Raw genomic sequence first — 20,645 nt, 5'->3', positions numbered from 1 at the left:
ACTTCAGAGCAGCTCCTGCCATGACAAAAGGTACAATCACAAATTGAGTGTGTGTGATTAACTGTCACCCACGGACTGTGGAATTGTTAGAACACAGAAAAACACACCTGGTCAAACAGAGGGCCAGGGCAAGGCCCCACGCCCTCAGGTGGCCATGCCCCACACCAAGCCCTACCGTCATCCAGGGTGCGCTCATTGGTCCAGTTGGTTCTCTCCCTCACATTCTTGAAGTGGGGATGCTTCTCACTCAGCCCAGTGTCAAAAACAGCAACTCTGACATTAGCACCTTGTCCCCAAAAGAAAAACAAACAACCATGTTTGGAGAAGTCATCTTTTTGGATTTTTGTCTATAAAATACATTCCTCCCTGGGATCCACAGGAAAGGGGATGTCACAGGATGTCGAGCCTGAGTGCCATAGGAGGTCAGATGTTCCAGAGTTACTGGCTAAGCCAAGACTAAGAAAAGAGGAGGGTGGGGGAACTGCCACCAATTGCTAAAAAACAAGATTTGGGTGTAAAATCTCTCCGGACGCCTCAACTGTCATCAGTGCTCTGGAATGGAACCACTGCTCCCTACTCCAAGAAGTGCCTCAGGCTGCAGGAAGTGAACGCCGACTGATTTTTCTCCTGGAAATTTACTCCAGGTACCATCCCCACACCTCTCCAAGCCAGCAGGGCACCCTCCCACCTGAGGAGTTGGGCATGGCAATCAGGCAGGAGAAACTACTCCATGCCTCAGAGAGCAGCAATCACCCAACTCTGCTCACTAATAACGAACTGCTGAACAACACAAAGGGTTAATTGCAGTTGAGGGGGGATAGCTCCTGTTGGTACTTTTCTAAAGTGAATCTATTTCAGAGACTGACCAAAAGCTAGCTGCATTCATGTAACACATCACTGGCTTGTTGTATCAAAAATCTTAGGAAATATATTAAAAAAATAAGGCACCTATATATTCAACAGTTTACAAGGTAACAAAGGTAATGTCCACGTGCTGAGCTATTTACATATCAATACTATGTTACATAACCAATACACCGAGACAACCCTTAAAATCATTGCCACTTTTTAAAAATGCACACATAAAACTGGACACCACCTGGTTTTGGAGGAAAAAAAGGTTTCTGATAATTAGAGAATATGTTTTGTGAGGCAGTTCTTACTCTAAAAAGATAAAACTGGTGGGGGAGGAGGAGATGATCATTTTAAGAAATGGTTAGTCTCCCAGGTGTTTAGCCTACAGACCCTGTACATGGGAGAGGTGGGGGCTGCAGAAATCATAGGACAGGCAACCCTCCAAGTCTGGGAGACAAGTGGGGGAACACCCAAACACACTGCAGTGTCCCAGGGCAAGACACGGCTCACATCTAAGTCAGGGCAAAAATTCCACATTAGTTAAAATAGTAAGGTTCTGCTGTGATCAATCAGTAAGGAATAGAGAAACCTTACTGGTTGAGTTTTTGTTTTTGTTTTTTTTCCCCCCATAAAATGTGGTCCTTAACATCTCCTGTTCTGAAACAAATGATAAGCCAGGAGGACAGTCAACCAGTTAGTCATCCTCCACACAGGGCACCCAACTCAAGCAAGAAACCAATTTTCAAGAACTTACTCAAACCCAGGGGGCGACCTCTGAATGTGATCTCTTTCCCTGCCAAGTCACATCCCTTTCCTGGACTGCCAGCCAGCTTGGCTGTGAGCAGTGCTGTGCGTATTCAAGTACATGTTGACAAAAAAGAAACACTCTGTAATCTGCCCCTTCTAACCTCAGAAATCATGGTGAAGTCCTATGACTTCTAATTTGGAGACAATTAGAAGTCACAGAAACAGATGCCCAGCATCACAGGAGTTAAAGACAGGGGTAGTCAACCACACCCAGCTCCATGAACAGCAAGGACAAGCATGAAGAAGCAGGGCTGTGCACCAGGTACTCCCAAGATGCCCCCTCCAGGACACCTTTACACACACCTGTGTATCCCATCTGCCACAACACGTCCGCCTGCAGCGTCTGGGCAACCTGGCGTGGAATGGCTCTCAGCAGCCGTCTACTCGAATGCCTTCCTGTGGCGTGCCAGAAGCCAGAGCCCAGGGAGAGGCTGGCTCTTCCGAGGGGGCGTGATGACTGCCACTTCTGGCTCCATCGGGTTTCATTACAGGGCAAGACCGGGTCAGCTGGAGTCAAGGAAGAGAATGATTAGAACCCAGAATACTAAAAAGACCCCATCAGGCAAAGCTGCCATTCTGCAAGCAGCAAGGACTTTGAAATCCTGTTTGAAGTGGAATTCTCTTCCCCTTTTTAGGATTTCCTTAGAGGAGTTATAATAATACAACATTATTTAGTTGCCATATTATTCATATTTTTTGCAAATGGCTCTTTATTCAGAATTTTCTAACCAAGGTAAGGCAAAGAAGGACTGATAAAATAACTTCTTAAGAAATAAAGCTAAAGAGAACCCCAATTTTTCATCAGTAGCTTTTTCTCAATGAACCAGAAAGCCCAGGGTGTTAAAGAAACTGGTAACTAATAATGAAGTTTACAGCACTGCACCCCTGGGACAGGAAACAGGCATGTTATCCCACTGAACACACCTGTGGTCAAACATCAATAGGACATTTGAAAACTATATAGTGCTCCATATATACAGATACACACAGGCGCATGCACACATTTCTATATATTTTGGTATATGTATATCTACACATTTATATTTTTTGGGGGAGTACTAAGGATTGAAACCCAGAACTGCTTAACCACTGAGCTACATCCTCAGCCCTTCCTTGTTTTTTGAGACAGGGCCTCACTAAGCTGTTGAGGCTGGCCTTGAACTCACAAGCCTCCTGCCTCAGCTTCCTGAGCTGCAGGAATCACAGGTGTGGCCCCACATGGCTTCATATTCTTAATATTCTTACCCTTCAAAAAACAGAACTACCAAGAGAGAGAAGACAAGAATTTCTGAGGATGAGGGAACAATTCTATAACTCCATTTTGTTGGCGGATACCTACTTGACCGTATACTTTTACCCAAACTTGCCAAACTGTACTCTAAAAAGAATAAATTTTACTATTTGTAAATCCCTTTATTAAAAAAAAAAAAAAAAGAGGGATGAAAATTGCAAGGTCTTCTTTTACTTTTCGAAGTCCTTGTTATAATGAAGAACAAATCATTTCAAATCAGTTTTAAAAAACATAGGATACTACCACGGCAGCTCTGCTTTAAAGCAAATCATTCTCACTTTTCTTCCAACCTTACCAAGCCACACCCATGAAGGTACAGGGACCTGGAAAATATATACTCATGTCAATCCATGAAGAAACTGTTTGCACAGTCCAACTGAAACTGGCTGAACTGACCTTCATGTGTTGGTTCTGGTCTTAAGTCAACAGCAGGGACAATTCTAGAGTGACCGTTAAGAACAATGCTTACAACAAGGGAGTGGGTGGTTCTGCCTCACCTTGAACACACTGACTACACTTGAAGTATTATTCTTGGTTCTGGCCTTTAAGAACAATTTAGAAAAACTTTATTCAAAGAAAAACAAAATGTGGCAAGAGAGGTGAACCATGTAACACGTGGAACTGTTGAAGGGACTAGGGATTATTAACTTAAAGAGAGGAAAGTGCCAAAGAGGACACCAGGGATATCTTCGAATAGCAGAAAGACAAATACCTTCAGAGTATCTTTAAATATTGCTTTGTGAAAAACAGGTGAGCTTTGCTCTAAGGCCTGTGGGATATGGGATCCAGAGTGAGACAGTTCAATTCAAAAAAGCAAAACCTCCTTCCAATAAGGGCCAAGAAACAATCACCACTGAATGCCCTTACAGCAACCCTGCTAAGCTCTCTTCACAAGCATTGCCTCGTTCTGCCTTTGTGAGCATCTGGAGAGGTAGGCAATTCCTCCATTTTACGGATAAGCAAAGGTCAGGCTTAAAGTGAACTTAAAAGTAAGCTCAATGCTCAAGGTTTCAGCCAACCACAAGAACCAGCATGTCAGAAGACAACAGGTAGCAAATGCTGTAGAGAAGGTGCAGCAGGATGGTCTAGGGTTCTTATGCTAAAATTTGGCTGTTTGTGTCTCCTAAAACATTCTAGAGCTAAGATGAATGAAATAAAATGAAAACCAAGTTAAGCAAAATGGCTTGACCATGTATATATCTGGCCAACTACACCAGGGTTGACTTGCTCTTCTCTCCCTGGATCACTTCAGGGTGCTAGTGTTTTTTAAGGAGAAAAATGATACAAAACATCTGGACTAGCAGAAAAGGATCTAAAGGAGCCAAATCCCAGAAGTTTACAGCGACTCCAGAACCGGCTCCTCAAGTCATGCAAATTAGTTGACTTTTCCAAGGAGGCTTGGAGGCCCTCAGGCCTAGCACATGACAGATGAAGGAGAAGAGCATGTTTTTCCTTTTTCCTTCCAATGAAAGAAATGACAGTAAACAACAGTACTAGCAATGTATTCATTCACCTGGTTTTTGATAACAGGAAAAAGACCTTCCTTTGGCAATGTATATGCTTTGGAGAATATGACACAGTACATATGCAATCTATAACCTGCGGATGAACTGTCTTGACCAGCCCAACCCGAGGAAGCAGGAAAGCCTAAGCCTAGAGCCAAAAGGGAGGACAGACCCCTTCCACCCTCAGGCCTGCAGCTGCCACCCAGACTAAATGGGTACAGGAAAGGCTGGAAAACAAAACAGCCCAAGAAAAAGAAGCTTTGCAAGAGTGCCTGAAAAAGATAAAACCCAGACTGCAGGTGAGGAGAAGAGGCCCAGATGAGTCTTTCCCTTCAGCAAGCACAGCTGCCAGGCGAGCCAAGCCCTGCTCCTCCACATCAGCAGGCACCTCCACTTAAAACAATGCCCGCTCAAACATGATCCCAACTGTGAACAGGATGCAGAGACCCACAGTTCTTGAACTCTCAGCTTCAAATTCAAACTGAGGCTGCAATACTCACATTCAGTGTATTTCAGGGAACGAAAGACTCTGCGCTGCGGTGTGACCCGTTTGATGTGCGGATGATCTTCGAGCGTCAGCAGCCCCGCTTTCTGCTTTTCTTTTATCTGAATCACCTCAAAGTCACTAGGGTAGTCACTGGATGGATTGTTTCGAGGTATAATTCTCCAATTGTCTATTTCACTGCTCCTGAGAGCACTTGAAATAAATGAATTTCTAGCTTTGGCCGTAAAGTATCCATTGAAAGCCACAATGTATTCTGAAATCGAAGACCACAAATAAATATAAGAATTTATGTATATAAAACACAGACCACATCTAATCTGAAACTTAACTAATAAAAGAAAAATTAGGTATCTTAAAGTCCACAGTAAAGAAGAATTAAAAAAAAAAAAAAAAAAAAAAAGACTGGTTTAAATGTCCTGGATAGTTTGGAGTTAAAACAATATATATGAATCCCCTGATCACAACAATACACCACTCAAAACCACATGCCTGTGGGATTCTTTTTTTAAAAACAAACATCAACAGAAGTTTGAAAATACAGTAAACAGCAGAACAGGGTGACCAGGCCTGTAATCTCAGCTACCAGGAGGCTGAAGCAGGAGGACGGCAAGTTTGAGGTCAGTCTCAGCAACTCAGTGAGACCCTGTCTCAAAAAAATAAAAAGGTCTGGGGATGTAGCTCAGTGGTGGAGCACCCATGGGTTCAATCTCTAGGACTGCAAAAACAAACAAACAAACAAAAAAGAAACTATGGTAAAGAAATGAAGTTTTTCAAACAGGAAATCCAGAGATTACTGAAACAAAACAAAATTCCAGAGTGGAGTATATAAGATATTTGCTCAGCTATTCATATCTGGTCACCTGAACTTTAGAACAAACGTTCAGCACCTACCCCCCCAAGAACTGAGCTGTGGGTAAGCCATTCAGAACGTCCATTTCCTTGACTCACAAAGCTAGCTGTGGGGCTGGGGAGATAGCTCAGTCAGTAGAGTGCTTGCCTTATAAGCACAAGACCCTGGGTTCGATCCCCAGCACCTAAAAAAAAAAAGCTAGCTGTTCTGGGCAACAAAAAGAAATGCACTGCCCACATGCTGTACACTCATCCCGCTTGAAATTCACTGCAGAAAAGCAGACACACTCCACCTGGCAAAAGCTAATACTAAAGTCTGAAAACAGGACATGGGGAGGTTCAACACTAAGACTAGGTCATTACCATATTCCACAACTGTCGAGGAGAACTCCACCTTCACAGTCAGGTGGGAACAGCCAGGGCAGGGGGCCTTTTCCAAAGACTTCTTTTCCAGTCTGTCACCCAGATGTCTCTTCCCACAGAGCAGAATCACCAGCAGAAGTAGCCAGATGTTTACGAGCTTCATGGTCATTAGTGAATATGGTCATGAAATCTCATAAATCCAAGTCGCACTTCTTTCTTCCTTGATTAGAAGTGAATTTCTGTTTCTGCTAAAAACTGCAACATTACTGATCAGCCACCGTGCAGTCTTGTCCGAGGTGCGTGGAAGTCAAGCCCCGTGGCTTCCATGGTGGCCGCAGAGGCTTTCATTTCTTTCTCCGCTTCTTCTCCATCTTGGACGTGGGGCTTCTCTCACTCGGGCCAAGACTACAGAGTCCTACTCTCCATTTGCATCATAGAACCAAGTCCAACAGTGTTGACCAACTGACCACAGCAAGCAGAGCTGAGAGAAAAAACAGCACACACAGACGTCAGTAGTGCACTGACAGCCAGGTGTGATTTAGTCACATTGACAATTCAGATAGAAGGTAAAAAGATGCGACCCCACACAGTAAAGTGTGTGTTGTGCTACCGTGTTACCATGTAACGGCTTCACTTGTGTTTACTTAGCCCTCACTGTTTTGTGTATGGGGGGGGGCTCTAAGGCAGTTTTAAAAATAAAAATGGATAAATAAAAAAATAGAAGAAATTAAGGATAACAACATAATACCAGGAATATGAAGCTCATGGGCTGTGAACATCCTGACAGCCAGAAAGAAGAAAGAACCCTGATCCTCTGCTTCTGACCCTTACCTTGCTCCAGCTTCAGATTCTACATTTTCCTGTCATCCCAACCCTATCTCTACAGCACCTCCAACAAGCACTTTAAATCCCTCAGATCTCATCAGTATCTCAGGCAAATACCCAAAGGCAAACTGATTCCTATACAAGTCATTTTAACACCTTTTAAAAGAAATAACACTTGAAATTATACAGATTTCAAACAACTTCCTACCAATTCTATGAAAAGAGAATAGAAGGGGTTTTATTCTCAATTACATTTATTTTACCAGAAGTCTCAAACCTAAAGAAATTTAACCCAGTAAATCTGTTGTAAAAGCAGATTACCTCTTTACTGGAAATGACATGAAAGGACAGTTTGTAAACTATTGCTGAAGTAGGTAAACTATTGCTGAAGAAAACTGTTATTTGAGAATTATTTGCAGACATATACTCTAAAATTTCTGAACTGTAGCAAATACTCCTTCTTCACAATGCCAAGCAGCAAGAGGAGGGACAAGGCTGCTGTAGCAACCCAGAGGAGTTCATTGCAGACCATACCCAAGACACCAGAAATGCAGCCAGGGGTAGCAGAGAGACCAAGAAGCAAGACCACCTTGTACCCCAGGACCAGGAGGCACCCAGGACCAGGAGGCACCCTTCATGGGAGTGTGCCAGTTGTTAACTCTTTCCTGCGTGATAAGTGCTTCTTCAGAGCTTTGGAGCAACAGGGAGTTTGGGGTTCCACAGCTGCCCACGTGTACTTCTACAGTAAAAAACACTGCAAAACTACTGGGGGGGGGTGAAGTGGCTAAAGAAATTTTCAAATTTACAAGTAGAACCTTCATGCTGTAATAATCCAAGATCCTGAGAAGCAAGCCTATCTCCAGAATTGACCCTGGAGACTAAGACTGATGGGACAGGCTCCTCAGAGATACTGGAAATCTACAACAATTACATCCATCTCAGCAGGGACGGAGAGAAGATCAACCACGAGGGCAAAGACAAGAAATACCAAGGTCAACACAGACCAGAGAAAGACCAGAGAAGGAGCAGAGGGCACCTGCAGCCACCCTAGCATGCCTTACAGCAGCTCACCCTGACCTTCAGTCTCTGCTTGATGCTTCCCCAAATGGGTGTCAAAGAACACAATGTCATGCAGCATATGAACAGGAATTAAAGATTACTAGTCAAAGAAGATAAAGCTAGTAGCTGGTGATAAGAATTCTCATGCTGCAGTCCATGAATATGTATTTAAAAGGTTTAAACAGGTCTCTCACTCAATTTTTTTAAAACTGAGTAAAAAAAACTCTTAAATCCCTTCTACCTCAAGCTAAAGAATCTACAACCTATTTGAGTTCCACAGAACACAAATATCATTGAGCAACACTAGTAAGAATCTCAGGCCTAAATGAGCAAATCAACTTCAATTAAACCTGTTCCAAATAATTCATTCCCAGGTAAAAATGGTGAGCACCTCTTCCAAGTGGTCCACACAAGAAAGATGGCCCATGATCTCACATGACTCAGGCAGAAGCCTGACTCAAAAAAAAAAAAAAAAAAAAAAAGAAGTAGGGAGAGATGGTTTGGATGTTTTTAAATTAGGAAAGTCTATAAGGTCATCAGTTCTTCCTTAGATTAAAATAACTCTTCAGGTCTTTGACACCAAGGCAGCAATAGAAGAAGACAGTCTCCATAGTCACTCATGAGATCATGCAATTTTATAGAGTGGTACCAAGCCAAGATGCTGCAGAGCAAGGGCAAGTCAGGGACACAGCCTCCAGGTGAGAGGCAGCAAAGGTGGCCAGCAAGAAACACAACTAAAGAGAGGCAGGAGAGAAGAGGCCAAAGGAGAGGCAATCCCTGAGTCCAGGGATGCGTAGAGTGCTCCTGCGGGGTAGAAAGGAGGCCTCCGCGGCAAGGGCATTGCTGCCAGCTCCTGCAGAAGCTGAGCTGGGGAGGGCCGGAGCGTGGCACCACGAAGGAGGAGTGGAGCACGGAGTGGAGCCACAGCAGAGCCGTGGGAGAACACCGGAGGTGCCCAGCACCAGCAGGACATCCAGTGTGAGTAGGAGGCAGAGACACGTCTGGAGAGGAAAGGAGCTTGAGCAGGTACTTGGCATAAGCAGAACAGCCAGCAAACAACTGGAACACAGCTGCCTCCTCCACCAGGAGTGAAGCACGCAGCGCTCCAACAGCCATGAGGGGACTGCTGGGCAGCTACACAGGCCAGAGAAATGAACAAACCAGGGCAGAGAGCTGAGCCATGGCACTAACCTTCCCTTAGTGGGAGGCAGACAAGAAACCAGGGCAACCGGCAGCATCGAGCTAGTGATAAGCACAGCATTTGGAAAGGAGGAGAAGTAAAGGGAATGGGCCGAGTCAAGAGGGTCAAGTTTTCAGCTGCTGCAGCAGCCTCCAAGAAGAGGACCTTTGAGTAGAGACCCAAAGGAAGCAGGAAACTGGGAAAAGAATACTCCAGGCAATGGAAAAAGCAAGTGTAGAAGCCTGGGCCAGGAGGGCCTGGAGCATGTGTGCAGCAGCCCAGAAGCCAGCAGTCAGCTCCCTGCAGTGGAGGGCTTTTAGAAAGGGGAGGTGGGCGAGGAAGAAACTGGGGAGACAGGCCAAGAGGTCTCGTGGGTTAGACAGGTGTCAGTTTTGATTCTGAAGGGGAAGGGAAGTATAAGGTGTTCCTGAGCAGAGAAGACACAGCCCTGGCTTTGGCGTGAAGGGCAGCAGGGGGTGGGGGACACTGGAGAGCACTGCAGGGAGAAACTCCAGGGGGAGACGCTGACAGACTGGTGACATAACCAGTCTCAGGTGCAGCAGGGAGAAGCTGAGGCCCCAGGTGGCCTGCACCGACAAAGCACACCCCGAGAGGAAGGGAGAAGACGGCAGGGGCTGGCTTGGGAGTGCAGGCAAACGCCACGCCGGTGGTGACCTGCTCAACCTGGGAACAGTATGGGGGTGGGCGCAGGGCTGAGGACAGAATTCTGGCAATTCAGGGCCTTTTCTCTGGAGAGTGACAAGACAGTGCAAGGGAGATCAAATGGAAACCCAAATCAGACTCTTCCATAAGAAAAGAGGGCTGTGAAAGAGACCACGGGTTTAGTGATTAATAGGTCACTGATCCCTTCCAGAAAAGGAGCACAGGCCTGACCTGGAGACCCTCCAGGTGCCTGCCAGCCATGCACACCCACAAAGTTCAGAAGGAGGATGGAGAGCAGAAGAGACACATTCAAGTACAAAACACGCATGGGTGTCAGGCTGAAAATGACAGCAAGTGACAAGGTGCCTCACTGCATTGTCTGAATCTAGCTGAGCTGCTTAAGTTCCCAGAAGGCGAACTGAAACCCAGGACCTGTGGTTCAAAAATTATGATAATGGACCCTGAGGTCTCTACTTTCCTAACTCTAGAATAACAAAATCTCAAAATAAAAGATTCCTTTGAGGAAAACACTGGGAGCTAGAATCCAGTGAATGAGGCAGGGGCATTGGAGTCACCAAGGCCAGCCACCAGCATAGCCCCAGCGCCCCCGGGTGTTACACTTAGTGAAGCTTCATAAGCACAAACAACACTCTCCAGGTCTGACACATCTACTCCCGTGACAATGGCTGATCCTCCCCTGGCTCCCACCACAGAATGCGAGCCTGAGGAGCACGTCCCCAAGACGTGCTAGGTCCTCACTGCCTAGTGGCAGCAGGTGGGCACAAGTGATGCAGAAGAGGGAGCACGCAGAGACAGGGCATATAACACATGGGAAGAAAGACTGACTTCCCTTCCTTCTCCTCCCTTGAATAAGCATGCTGGGGACCAGGCAGGCATATGTGGGTGATGAAGGGCGAGGGGAGAACAGGTGGGGAGGGGACACTGCTCGGGCAGAGAGGCGGCAGCAGCAAAGGCAAGACTGACTTGATCAAATAAACATTTCACCGATAACGGAAGGCAATTTTCTTACTGCCAGAAAGTCAAAAATATGAAGGAAAAAACCAAACAAACCATTCGGTATTGGTCTGAAATTGAAGTGCTACTGTGAACTCCGGGTTTTCAATATGCAGTAAGCACACGCATGTGCATATGTGCGTACACACATACATGTCCCGGCTCCATCTACTGAAAGGACACGTGCCACCCCAAGTGCTCTCCAGGAAAAGAAGCCAGGCTCCTAGAGAAAGAGGCAGCTCCCGCAGGGCAGAGTGAGGACAGGATGAGAGAGAGGAAGCGCTCAAACAGTGATGTGGCTGTGTGGCAGAGACACAGAAATCAGAGTGGAAGGGCTCCAACCAGACCAGGAGTAATCTGGGCATCACAATAAGTAACACGAGTACCAGATCCTAACCCACAATGACATAATACATAAAACAAATGTAAAATTTGAAGGACCAGATATTTACATAGTTTTAAAAATGCCTCTTACAAAATATGTATTAAACGGGAAAGAGTAACTTCACGAAACCTGATCAAGTTGTCCAGGCTCCCTGTCACAGGACAGCAGTCCTGGTTCCACCCAGGCAGATACACTGAAAAGAGCCCATCCCACCTCTGAGAGGTTCCTGCCAAAGATGAAGAGCTGAAATCAAATCATGAGGGAATAGCAGACAAACCCAAAATGAGAGACATTCTATAAAGTTGCTTCACATCATCAACTGACACCCAAACATTCCAGTAAATGGGACAGAGCTAACATGAAATTAAACGTTATTTATGGAAGATTGGTCCCAGGGCCCCCCAAAATCCACAGCTGCTCAAGTCCTTTATGTAATACAGCACAGGGTTTCAATATTGAAATCACCTCTATGTTATTCACAATACTGAATACAATGTAAAGGCTAAATAAATAGTTATGTGCTACTGCTTAGCAAACAATGACAATCCAATTTCTTTTTCTCAAATATTTTTGATCAGTGGTTTGTTCAATCTGTAGAAGTGAACCTGCGATATGGAAGGCCCACCATACATCTCATTCTAAGAAACTGATGGATAACCTGAAGAGAGTAATACAAATTTCTGTTAAAATTAACCTCAGTGTCTATATAATTTACTTTACAAAGGTCAACATTTTGACAGAAAAAAGTTGAAGCAATCGGTATATAATACAAATCATGTTTCGGAATTCAATAAACCCAACAAAATTACTACTTCATATGTTGCTGGTGAATATAAAAAATTTGTAAAACCTTTTAGAATGGCAATCTGCCAATATACATTAAAATTCCCAAATATACATAAAACACCCGGTGCAATGGCGTATAGTTGTAATCCCAGTTATTCGGGGGGCTAAGACAAAAAGATGGCAAGTTTAAAGCAAGTCTCAGCAACTTGGCAAGACCCTCTCTCAAAATAAAATATAAAAAGGATTGGGGATGTAATTCAGTAGTAGATCACCACTGAGTTCAATCCCCAATACAGGGGGGGAAAATAACTCAAAAAACTTTTGGTCTAGGGGCTAGAGTTGTGGCTCAGTAGTAGAGCACCTACCTAGCATGTATGAGGTACTGGGTTCAATTCTCAGCACCACATAAAAATAAACAAAATAAAGGTGCTGTATCCATCTACAACTAAAAATAAAAAAAAAAAAAAAAAACTTTTGGTCTAATAAAAAAAAAAGAGCAACACTTAAAAAAGAGAGCATTTACTGTGTCACAGGTACTGTGTAACTAATGTGCATGCTCATTTAATCCTCACAACAACCTGTTACCACACCTCTTTCAGGTAAGAAAACTGAGGTCCAGCAGACTTACACCCTTGCTTGGGGCACCCTGGCCTGTCCATGAGAGAGCTGTCTGAGTGTGGTAAGTTGGTTCCAGCTTCAGAAAGGGAGCCTACTTTTCTAAAATTTCCCCTCAGAAGTCATTCCAACATGCATGAATCTGAATGCACACTGATTTACAAGCAAAATAGGTACTGCAAGATTGTAACTGGGGGAAATTAGAGACTATCTAAATGTGCAACAACAGGGGACTGGAAAATAACTATGTTTCATTCATACTAGGGAATGCCATGCAGCAATTTCACACTATGTCCCTGTGCTAGGCTGAATTGTGGTCCCCCCTAAGATGTCCAGGTCCTAACTCCCAGGCCTGTGGGTGTTAACTGCCGATATGCCTCCACTAAGGATCTGGAGCTGTGACAGCACTTTGTTATCCAGGTGGGTCAGGTGTAATTACAAGTATCTCTCCAAGATGTGACGCTGGAAGTAATGTGAGGAAGAAGGCAGGAAAAGGGATCTCTAGAAACTAAGGAAGGGCCTCAAGGAGGCTGCCCTCCCATACCTTCACTTCACCCAGTGGATACTTCTGACCTCCCAAACTGTAAGACAGGAGATCACATCATTTTAAGTCACTGTCTGTGGTAGAGTGTTATAGCAAGAGTGCGAATATGAGAAAATGCTAATGAAATATTCAACAAAACAGTTCATGTACAGTATGATCCAAAATTTTTGGTTTTTATAAATGTATCTACATGCAACAAAAGAAAAAACACTGAAATATACATGCCAAAATGTAACAGTGGTTCAACTTTCCAACAGATTGATTACATAGCTATTTGTTTTATTTATATTTTTACAAAGAAGTATGTTACTTTTATTAGATGAAACATTACTTTCATAGACCTTTCAAATAAATTTTAAAGAAAAAAAAATCACAAATTTTCTGATAAAATTTCCCCTCAGAAGTCATTCCAACATGCATGAAATGGCAGCACAAAATTTCGAATCTGATGCTAGATTTGAGAAAAACTATCTACAGCCATCTTCCAACATGGAGAAAAGTTACTCTTTGAAAACAGTAAGCGTCTAGCTGGTTCATTCTAGAAAAGTTTATCATTTGTTGCCACTTACTCTCCAAGCCTATTCAGGCTTCATTGGATTCACTGTGTCAATAGATTTAATTTCTATGAATTCTTCATGTAGAAGACACGCTTGTCTTTCCCTAAAAGGCATTCCCTGTAAAACAGAATTTCCACCCATGGATTCTCCATGCGACTGTACTCTAACACAGGTGTACCTGAAAAGTGAATCTGATGTCAAATACTGAGAGAGATCCAATCCATGTGCCAGGAATAAGAAGTAATGAGACATGTGTAAAGGGAGACAAAACAGAGGAACTGTATTATTCGGAAAGCCACTGGTCCAGCTCACGGCTAACATTCTATGAAGTTCTGAGATTCTTCTACTTATGATTTGCACAATAAAAGAATATCACAAAGATTATACTTCTGGTGTAATGAATACACCTGAAATTATTTCTTTGTAAATAATCTTAAAACAATCCAGGTGAGAGGAAATAGTTTGTATCACATGATAATCATCTAATTATGCGCTAGGCTTCCTTCTTAACAAACTAGTTTACTGAAATAACTCCACAGAAGACTGAACTGTGTTTAGACCATGACAGGGTACTATCCAGTTTAATTAAAAGTTGGCTGAAAAACTACCACTTTCGTTAACTAATTGCATGCTTGGTTGTATTACCATTGTTCAGCAGGCTAACAATTAAGCAATGCCAGGACACATCATCTTAAAATAAAGGTATATTCTTAAGTCTTATTGAACCATTTCTTCAGGCACATTCTAGCAGCAAAACAAAACAAAAAAATCCAACTTCCTAGTCCAGGGTATCAACAGAGAAGCTGTGGTCCATGGCTTGGTTAGCCGACTCCTGCACCTGCTTGCTCTCGGCTCCCTGCAGTGTTCTCTCATCCTCTGGTCATCTAACATTAGACAGCCACACAAGAGACACCCTCAAACTTCCTCCTTCCTCACTTTACTTAAAATTATTTTCCTTGAGAAAATACACATGGTTAAGACTAATAAAGCTAGTTAATGGATTTCTGCAACTTGTCAAAACAGATTAGGCCACAAGAAATAAATTGATTTGTCTTTATTACCTCCTTAATCTGCTTCAGGCAACACTGAAAAAGACCATCCCCTACTCAAACTCCAATGGAAGGCCAGAGCACCAACAGCTGGAGTGGTCAGGAGTTTCTAATAAACTGAAACCACTATCTCAACTCCCTGGGTGCAGAGACAAACTGTCTACCTCCCAGAGAACCCACTACAAACACTGTGGGAGAGGTGCAGTCTGCCTTTGCCTTCAGTCTTTCTAGTTTTTTAATTCTAATTATTTGTGCCATTTACAGTGGCTGCCACCAAAAACAACAGCAGTCCAAGAACTATCCACCACCAATAGTTTTGAAAAATAAGATCAAAGACATGAATTTGAAGGAAATGACAAACTCCCCAGGGGCAGTGAAGGCCCAGCCAGCACTGCACTAGAACTCACCTTCCAAACAGAAGCCACCAACTCTTCACCACCAAGGGTGTTTGGGATGCAGGAAAGAACTAATGGCAAAGGTGGGGCTCAAACACCAGCTCTTGCCCCCAATAAACAGGTCTGCTGTCATGTGCATCACACACTGGAGCATAAAATAAAATTTATTTGTAAAAAGTATTCTGCATGGAATTAAAGAAACAAAATGTGGGCTGTCTATACAATGGAATACCATTCAGCCAAGAAAAGGAGTGAAGCACCTATTCATGCTACCACAAAGACAAATGGTGAACACATCAGCTAAGAAGCCATACACATGGCCACACATCATGACTCCTAAAGACTCAGAAAAGGCAAATCTAGGAAAGTGAAGCAGATGAGTGATTGCTTGGAACTGGAGATGGAATGAGTATTGACTACAAAGGGGTATCTTCTTGGGGTGACAAAAATGTTCTAAAAGTGGTCTGGTGTGATGATTGCACAACTCTGCACGTTTACTAAAACCACTTAATAGTACACTTCAAACAGGTGAATTTGTGGACGGTAGTTTTATCAAAATGAAGCTCTTACATTTAAAAAATAAATATTAATAAAAAGTTCTGCAAAATAAAAAATTGAGGGGAAGAAATGTTGCATGTAAACTGAGTCCCAGGAGTCAGAAAGGTACTAGCATGCACAAAAGGACAAGTCTCCAGAAAGCAGGTCTTACTCCACTCTGACATCTGGAAGTGTCACTCAACATCTAAAGTAATACAAACCATTAACCTAATTTGCATAGACAAACAGGCAAAGATTCTCAAGGGCTTTGCCTAAAACAAGGGGTAAACATCTTAGTAAGAATGATGCCAATGATCTACAGCCGTCTCAGGCGGCACGACCATGCCTCGCAAATCAAGACTGTAGGGTCCTACGGGTGCGAAAGGCGCTCCTTTTCTGAGAGTGAACCACTCTCCAGCGCCCCGCGCGCCCACGGGCTTCTCGTGCAACACCGCAAGGTCTGACGCCAGCGGCTCCCTGGAAGCCCCCTGGAACTCACTGGGCGGTGTCTGGGGGGCGCATCGTTTCGCTGCTTTATGTATTTCGCATAAAGAAACAGCGAACTGGCACGCCAGCAAACGGCAGGCAGCCGCGCCGGAGGGCGGCAGGGACCAGGAGCAGGGCGGCTGGGGAGCCGTAGAGGCCGGGCAGCAGGGCGGCCGAGGAGCAGGGTGGCCGGGGCTTGGGGGCAGTGCGGGTCTTGGGAGCAGGGTGGCCGGAAAGCGGGGCGGCCGGGAAGCAGGGTGGCCGGGGCCTGGCGGCCGGGAAGCAGGGTGGCCGGGAAGCAGGGTGGCCGGGGCCTGGCGGCGGGGAGCAGGGCGGCCGGGGCCTGGCGGCGGGGAGCAAGGCGGCCGGGGCCTGGGGGCCTGGCGGCCCGGCCGGCGCGTCCCGCCGCAGTGCGGGCGGGCGGGACGCGGGAAGCCCAGGGCCTCGGGTTTCGGGCGCGGCAGGGCAGGAGGGACGGCGGCCGGGCGCGTACGGCGGACGTACCTGGGGCCGCCTCAAGCTCGGGGCCGACCGGCCCAGGGTGACGGCGCCTCCGCGGCGGACACTCCTCGGCTCTCCATTCGGGGCTGTTTACTCGCAACTCTCGCGAGGCCGCGGCTGGGAGCGACGTCCCGACGGCCTGCGCGCCCCGCGTGCCCGCGCGCCCGGGGCCTGCGTGCGCGCTCTGGACACAGGTCCGCGGGCCGGGCGGAATGTGGGCCGAAGTCTCGCGACACTTGCGGCCCGGGGTCCGGGGCTGTCAACTCTCAACGACCTGCGAGCGCTGGAGGCGGTGGAGCAGCCAAGGAAGCCCTGGCTCGACAGCTGCGGACCTGGGGGAAAGAGCTCCGTTTCCCCAGCTCCTGCCATCAGCGCGCCTAAAACTCCTGCGCTATCGCTTCCCGCGAGTGTCCACATCCAGGCAAGCTCACCGCCCTGCCTCTCCAGAGCTAGAGGACCCATTTCTGTCGCCTCGTGTCACCTCTGGGCACCTGCTTTGGACAGCTTTATCTCACGGGTGTGGAAACTGGGATGCGAGCAGGTGATTGATTGCTGATACCCAGACGTGCAAACCTTCAAGTCCCATGGACGCAGTCTCTTCAAACCTTTACAGCCTCCTGATAGCCCCGCACACACTGCTGCCAGGGCCGTCTGTGCCTGGAGAAACAGGACTCGGGAGAAGGGCTTCAGGAATGCCAGATGTTTACCGGTGCTGGGGATCGAACCCAGAGCCTTATGCTTGCAAGGCAAGCGCTCTTCCGACTGAGCTATCTCCCCAGCCCTTACCTTTTCTTTCTTTAAGAAACCAGGATCCATGTGTAAAACACTGACGTTTACCTGCTAAACTTCAGTAAACTTACACTAGGAAGACACATCATTTTCCATCTAAAAGTTGAAACAGCTCACTCTAGGTACTGGGCACACCTGAAGGACTGCGAGCATGTTCAGGCAGTGCTAATGGGTAACCACGTGCTATTGTGTTAGCACCAAAAGAAGTGAACCGCCCCAAACCTCATCAATCATCTCAGCTGTTTATTCAGGAACAAAATTTCACACGGAAACAGGGGACGCAGGGAGGGATGGCACTAGTGGACCCACTTTCCTGGTGGAAAATGTGCCACTGAACAAAGAAAGGGCCTGGGTTTATTTATTTTGAGGGGTGGTCTAGTGAGCATATCAGTTTCCTTGGGCTCAGGAATTTGAACTTTTTGGGTAGGGGGTCTGTGGGCAGTGTCTGGAGAAGATTTACTTTGAAGATTAATGCCTCCTAGAGACTGCTACTTTAGGAGTGATGAAACACCTCCTCCCCATCTGCAGCCAGCACCTGGAAAACATCTGTCTTGGGAGACAAAGGCTTCACTGCGTGGCCTTCTTGTTCACTCCCTTTTCCTTATCTTGGGGATTTTTTCATTTTTCATATCTATTAATATAGTCATATAAAACTATGGCAGATCTTTTTTGAACCTTCCACTGCACTATCGGAAAGCTGAATGACACCAATATGACAAGCACTTCATCTTCCCTTAAGCAGGATTTAATCACACTGACTTAATATAATGGATAAATACAGAATTACAAAACACCATGTCCCACCTCTGGCATCAGCTTTGTAATTGTGAGCATGTTTAACCTCTCTGTACCCCAGCTTCCTCACTCAAAAAGCAGGGATACTGAAACCTATCTTATGAGGGTTGAGCAAAACACACACAAAGTGCTTGGCTCACGTATGATTTGATAAATGTGGACTCAAGTTCTTTGGAGAGTCAGCTTATTCAATTTTATTTCCGAGAATTCTTGATTCTTCTTTCGTTTGCAAATCTTCAAAGCACTTCCTTCTGCCACCATGTCATGCATTTGATCTTAACCCTGTCCTTGTCATTCTGTTCTAACCTGGGGTAAATTCATCTTGGCTAGGGTTCTCTGAACAGTCCTGTAGTCATGACACCATTGAATACAAGCCAGTTGTTCAGAACTAGGGTACTAGTGAGATGCAAACATCTTGACATGTGACAGAGAAGCCCCAAAGCAGAGCAAGACGCTAATGCTCCAGTTCCTGAGAAAGCCTATAAAGTGAAGGGGGCTGGGGCATGGGCAGAAAAGTCACTTAGAGATAACCAAGAACTGAGACCCAAAAGATCCTGGTCCATCACCAGTGGTTCTCCACCACTGCAGATTCTAAGATAACTTTTTCAAGTCATGCTTCATGTAGAAACAAAGCATTCCCAATTCCAGGGGAAGGTAGATCTTTATTCCAGCTCAATGTTATCTTAAAGAGTAGGAGTTAATAGTGCAAGCAGCAGGTGAATCAGGAAAGCCTGTGTTCCCAAGTTGCAGCTCTCAGGCCCTGGCAGCTGCACCATTCCAATCTACTCCACAAGCACAGAAGATCCCAGGGGTCCTAGTAGACCCGCACAGCCAGCAGCAGTATGTGCAAGGGTTTTTTTGCTTTTGTTTTTTTTTTCCAACAAGGGTAGCTGTGACCATGAGCTTCAAAATCTCGACACAGACACCAAGGAGGTGTTGAGGGCACGAGTGTGCCTAAGTGCAGCTCAGGTGGCATCAGAGGATGCCCATGAATACAGTCCCCATGCATCCATGCCACCAGCAGGCTGTAGCCTTCCAGGACATTTTCAGGACAACTTCATGTCGGTGGTGCTGAGGCCGTGCCTACAGAGGTCTCCTGGAGCTGCCCGAGAGGAGGAAAGCACCTACGCACCCACTGAGCCTGCTGCTTGTGGCAGGTCGTCCTTGGTGCTATTCCATGCACCAAGTATGAGTTACTCACCAAAACCTCAAGCTGGGCAAACTTCCTAAACAAGGATCTGGAAGTGAAAACCGGATTTGGGTTGACAAGCAAGGTCTAACAAAACAGGGAGCAGAGGAAGACTGTGTGGGTCTCCAATCACCTTGCTTCTGAGGAGCTGAGTCAGCAAGGGCAGTTTTGAGACAGCTGTGAAGTCCACTGGGTACACCAGGTATACCTGGGAAGTGGCAGCTTCTGAAGCCTCTTGCCTAAAAGGGCCCACCTTCCGCATGAAGAGTGAACACAGCTGTGGCAAGTTCATCAACCCTATGTCTCTCCTCATCCTGAGCATGCCCTATACGGATCCCCTGCCTGCAGGACCATGCACGAGGTGTTTAAGGATGAGCTTTACTCCCAGCTTCCTCCCTGCCCACCTCCCCCCAGGGGCCTTACCACTCCCCTGAGGTTTTCAATTGCTCTCAAGGTTCTTAATAAAGGGATGGAAACCCCCATCTCTGGGCATCTCAGGAAAAAGAGGAGCCAGGGGTTCTGGAGACAAATGAGGTGCCAGGCTATAGCAGCTACACAATCTCAGTGCTGCCAAGACCTCAGAGCAAGGGCAGCTGACAAAAGAGCAGGCAGGAGGTGGATGCAACTCAGGCCTACATCCTGTCCTCTGGGCCGACAGGTGGGTGGATTCCTGGGACCTGTGTGGCCTGGGTATCAGCTGTGAGCAACAGCATGGAGGTGCTCGAGTGGCTCACCGGGCCTTACCTCCACTGCAGCAGTGGCGTCTGCATATGCGGAGGGTGACAGCACCCAGTCCTGCCTTGCTGGATTCCATTCAAACTGCTTGATGATGGCCTCCTTAAGAACTTCCTGGGCTGGGGAGATAGCTCAGTTAGTAGAGTGCTTGTCTCACAAGCACAAGGCCCTGGGTTCAATCCCCAGCACGGGGCGGTGGTGGGGAGAACTTCCACAATGCACCCAGGACATGAGGCAGCTTCACCGCCCTGTCTGAACTGGCCCCACAGCTGCAATGGCCCCATCCCACCCTGAGCAAGGGCACCATACAGACCAACTTCCCCCAGGACTGTACCAAACTTGCGCTGTGCCCAGATGCTGCCGTGA

The 20,645-nt window shown here is 46.1% G+C and overlaps 1 protein-coding gene across 1 annotated transcript in view; it reads right to left on the bottom strand.

Moving 5' to 3' along the window:
• Positions 1 to 16,930, bottom strand: part of MBTPS1 (membrane bound transcription factor peptidase, site 1) — a 52,253-nt gene extending 35,323 nt beyond the window's left edge. Inside the window, exons 1-5 of the mRNA XM_079116936.1 lie at positions 16,775 to 16,930; positions 6,176 to 6,656; positions 4,959 to 5,216; positions 1,966 to 2,169; positions 176 to 286 (exon numbers count right to left, since the gene is read on the bottom strand). Coding sequence (XP_078973062.1) covers positions 176 to 286; positions 1,966 to 2,169; positions 4,959 to 5,216; positions 6,176 to 6,344 — 742 coding nt within the window. The 5' untranslated portion in view covers positions 6,345 to 6,656; positions 16,775 to 16,930. The remainder of the gene's footprint in view (positions 1 to 175; positions 287 to 1,965; positions 2,170 to 4,958; positions 5,217 to 6,175; positions 6,657 to 16,774) is intronic.
• Positions 16,931 to 20,645: the final 3,715 nt, after the last annotated feature.

Source organism: Sciurus vulgaris (genome assembly GCF_902686455.1).
Source record: "Sciurus vulgaris genome assembly, chromosome: 17".
NCBI classification, from domain to species: domain Eukaryota; kingdom Metazoa; phylum Chordata; class Mammalia; order Rodentia; family Sciuridae; genus Sciurus; species Sciurus vulgaris.
Note: the sequence above shows the minus strand (reverse complement) of the source record. Positions and strands in the feature narration are given on the sequence as shown.